At 46.2% G+C, this 3,693-nt stretch overlaps 1 protein-coding gene across 2 annotated transcripts; it reads right to left on the bottom strand.

The window, feature by feature from the left end:
* Window positions 1–1,928: 1,928 nt before the first annotated feature.
* HMGB2 (high mobility group box 2) lies at window positions 1,929–3,675 on the bottom strand. Of its 2 annotated transcripts, XM_008946899.1 has the most exons (5): window positions 3,485–3,675; window positions 3,187–3,332; window positions 2,927–3,101; window positions 2,382–2,462; window positions 1,932–2,174 (listed from the first exon to the last, which is right to left on the bottom strand). In XM_008946899.1, exons 1-5 carry the CDS (start codon window positions 3,632–3,634, stop codon window positions 2,157–2,159), a joined length of 570 nt encoding a protein of 189 aa, XP_008945147.1. In that variant the 5' UTR covers window positions 3,635–3,675; the 3' UTR covers window positions 1,932–2,156. The 2 variants fall into 2 exon arrangements, with proteins under 2 accessions (XP_008945146.1, XP_008945147.1); XM_008946898.1 differs by having other exon boundaries at window positions 1,929–2,462.
* Between the last annotated feature and the right edge of the window lie 18 nt (window positions 3,676–3,693).

Below are 3,693 nucleotides of genomic sequence, written 5' to 3'. Positions count from 1 at the left end.
CCCCTATGATTCTATGGTTCTATGGTTTTAGCTGTGGCATCATTCTCAGCTGATGATCAGCGTGGTGCAGAGCGTTGCTGTGGCGTGCTGCAGCTCACACTGCCGTGGCAGGCACACAACACCAGCTGGGTAACGGTGGGGGTCAGGCTGGCAGAGCAGTGCAACGGGCTCTTTTTGCAGTAATGGTCTCTCCAGCAGTCAGGATATGTTTGTAAATCAGATCAGAAACAAAAGTCACCCACAGGTGGCTTTTCACAGCGCGTTGTTAGGATGTGGGGCAGGAGAGTGGCAATGTTAGTTCCTCACAGATTTGTTGCAAAAGTTGTGCTGGAGCTAAATTAGCTAATGAAATAGAACCCAAAGGCCATTTTACCTCTCTGAGGAAAATATTAGAAGAGTGAGCTGCTTCATTCTGAATTACCTCAAGATACACTCTTACTCTGACACACTATTTAAACTTCTGTAACCCATGCAGCTTTCTAGGCCACTTGAAGGGTCGCATTGTGGTTCAGTTTAAAAACACATGAGCAGAAGTTAAACAAAAAAAAAAACCCACAACACCCCTTTCAAACAATCAGACTAGTCCATTTCCTCTGGAGTCTGCTCCACCACAGACTATTTAAATCTTATCTGAGAGACTTGTGGAAGCATCACTGTTGTGTTGAGGGAGGGAGCCTGAGAACTATGGGGAGATGAGGGTGTGTTTCTACACAGGGAAACCTGCACAGGGTGGCTGAAACATGAGTGACACCAGCAGAGTCTTGGCTCCATGCTGTGGCAGGGAGTTGATTTTAGCTGGAAGAATTTTTGACTTAAGGATAAAGGTGCAAATGCTACAGGAGGTGTTCTTGAGCACGGCATGTCCTGCCCATAAAACTACTGCCTCTCACTGCCAGTTTACACCTTCCCAAAAGCTGAGCTTGCAAACAGGAGCCATTGAACCCACCTGCACAGAGTACCTCTGGCAGTTCCAACATGTACAGCAACAGTTAATCCTATTTATCTCAACAAATTGAACTTAAGCTAGGAGTTTAGCTGTAGGATCACCAATTTCCCACTTTGAAGTATTGTTAACCTTTTAAATATACTAGGTTGAGTAAGAAAGTGAATACCAAGGAACAGGGTGACTGGCAATACTGTTACACCTCAGGGGCACGTGTTCTTCACAAGGTCTCCTCCCTTTTCTGCAGGAATCCACTGCCATGTGTGGATGTAACATTCCAGCATTTTTCATGCTGTCCTGCAAGGCTGTGTATTTTCTGAGAAGCCATGAATAGGGGGGCCAGAGGGAGAAGGAAGGAGTAGGGAAGACATGCCTCTAATCACATCTGTCCTGTAGCTAACTTGCTTGTCCTGCTATGGACAGTGGAAAAGGGCAGTGACCCTGAGCTCTGGGAGGGAAAGTTCCCAAAATTCACTACTCATTATCAGCTACTTCACCATGACAGAACTCTAAGACTTGTGCTTCAGGAGTTGGGAGAAAAGAAAACAATCACAGGCACAATCAGCAGCAAATTCAGTAGTCAAAGTTGAAGGTTTTTTTTCCACCCACAAGGTGATACAAGCAAACATCCACTGCAACTAATGGTATCATAGGTGGGAGAGAACTGTAGTTATAAAGTTTATCTTCCTCATCAGCAGCAAATTCAGTAGTCAAAGTTGAAGGTTTTTTTTCCACCCACAAGGTGATACAAGCAAATGCTACCATAGGGAAAACATCCACTGCAACTAATGGGATCATAGGTGGGAGAGAACTCTAGTTATAAAGTTGATCTTCCTCTATAAACTCCAGGAGTCAACACTTGAAGAGACTTGCCAGTTGTGTGGCAACATCAATAGCCCAAGAACGACTCCAAGCACCATCCTGCACACGGTTCCAGCATTCTGGGGGAGCACCCAGCCCCTCAGAAACACCACAAATACAACAGTCATGTACAACATTTTATTACAAAACTGTTAAAAAAGTCATACAGTGTAATATACTACAAAATATAAGATCAGCTATTCAGCTACCTTGTTTTACTTGGCTATAAAGAAAACACCTGGCTATCAGTCACTGAATTTCAACCAAACCATTAAATATGCAAAAAAACATTCCACAACCTTTTCTCCTTTATTTTAAACTGAACTGTAGCAGCCCTCAGCTACTACTTACATTAAAAATAGAGGTCTCCCTACAAAGAACCACATTACCTATACACAATTCTGTACAGATTTTTATACTGAAGCTAACAATGAGCTGCACTTGAGTTCACATTCTTAGCAAAATATTGGATTTTGGGCATAAATCTTTACAGCAGGACATTCATTTACTCCTCATCCTCATCTTCTTCCTCTTCTTCATCCTCCTCTTCCTCCTCCTCCTCCTCTTCTGGTTCTGCTTTCTTCTTAGATCCTGCAGGCCTACCTGGGCCCTTTTTTCCTGCGTCACTCTTGCTCTTGGCACGATATGCTGCAATATCCTGCAAGAAAAATGCTGGTTAGTTCCTGTCAGCATAACTCTGAAGAAAACTCTGTACTGCTCCACTAACTGAACAATCCTATACTGCACAGATCAAACACAGATCAAAGTGCGTGTGGAAAAGTGAGGCTGCAGCCCTGGGCCTTTCACACTTACACCTTTTGGCCAAAGGACACTAAAGAATTTTATGACCACAACACTCTGTGTGTTTTACCAGGCAGGTGACCCGTTTTCTGGAAGTAAAGCATCTTACTGACAAGGTCTCTAGACATGCAAAATCCACACCCAGGTTTACTGTGAGGGCTGCAGGTTCCACCTAGACCACACATCGCCCTGCACTCTGAGACCAGACAAACGCAGACATAAATATTTAGAGTTGTGTGTACAGTTTTGGTGCAAAACAAGAGTCACACGTTTACAGTGACCTCTACAGCTTTAACCACTGTTTTACCACTTTCACTGTACCTTCTCATATTTCTCCTTTAGTTTTGCAGCCTTCTGTTCGTATGGCTGTTTGTCTTTAGCCGACTGCTCAGACCACATTTCACCTAATTTCTTTGCCGTATCTCCAATAGACAAGCCAGGATGATCATTTTTGATTTTTGGACGGTGTTCAGAACAGAAAAGGAAGAATGCAGACCTAAAACGAGAGACAGGGATTAACATGAAATGCCAGACGGTTAGAACTAACTTTCTTCATTTGCCCCTGCCATCGAAGCACTCACGGTGGTCTTTTAGGAGCATTGGGGTCCTTTTTCTTTCCCTTCTTCTCGCCTTTGGGAGGAACGTAGTTTTTCATCTCCCTGTCATAACGAGCTTTGTCTCCTTTAGCCATTTCTTCAAACTTTCCTTTTTCCTTGCTCGACATTGTCTGCGGGCACACGGAGGGGGAAGGAGAAGAGCCTCGGTCAGACAAAGCGCCCGGTGACCTACTAAGGCCCGAGCAGCAGCTGCGAGCTAGGATCTTTCGGCCGCCCGCCGCAAGGGCAGGGGCGGGGGCCGGCTCGGCCCGGCCCCACTCACCTTCCACCGCTCCGAGCACTTCCGCGAGAACTCGGCGAAGTTGACGGACGAGTCCGGGTGCTTCTTCTTGTGCTCCTCGCGGCAGGTCTGCACGAAGTAGGCGTACGAGGACATCTTGCCCCGCGGCTTGTTGGGGTCGCCTTTGCCCATGGCGAGGTCGGCGGCGGGTCCCTGCGGGGGGGAGCGAGGAGAGGCGGCGTCAGGGCGGC

This window comes from Merops nubicus, unplaced genomic scaffold, assembly GCF_000691845.1.
Source record: "Merops nubicus isolate BGI_N331 unplaced genomic scaffold, ASM69184v1 scaffold16029, whole genome shotgun sequence".
Taxonomy (NCBI): Eukaryota; Metazoa; Chordata; class Aves; order Coraciiformes; family Meropidae; genus Merops; species Merops nubicus.
Note: the sequence above shows the minus strand (reverse complement) of the source record. Positions and strands in the feature narration are given on the sequence as shown.

Bases quoted from the DNA above. Each gene is read 5' to 3' on its own strand.
- HMGB2 (XM_008946898.1), bottom strand. From the start codon at position 3,634: ATGGGCAAAGGCGACCCCAACAAGCCGCGGGGCAAGATGTCCTCGTAC. The intron at 3,333-3,484 runs GTGAGTGGGGCC...GTGTGCCCGCAG, and splicing joins AGTGCTCGGAGCGGTGGAAG to ACAATGTCGAGCAAGGAAAA. The intron at 3,102-3,186 runs GTGAGTGCTTCG...CTCTCGTTTTAG, and splicing joins AATGCTCCTAAAAGACCACC to GTCTGCATTCTTCCTTTTCT.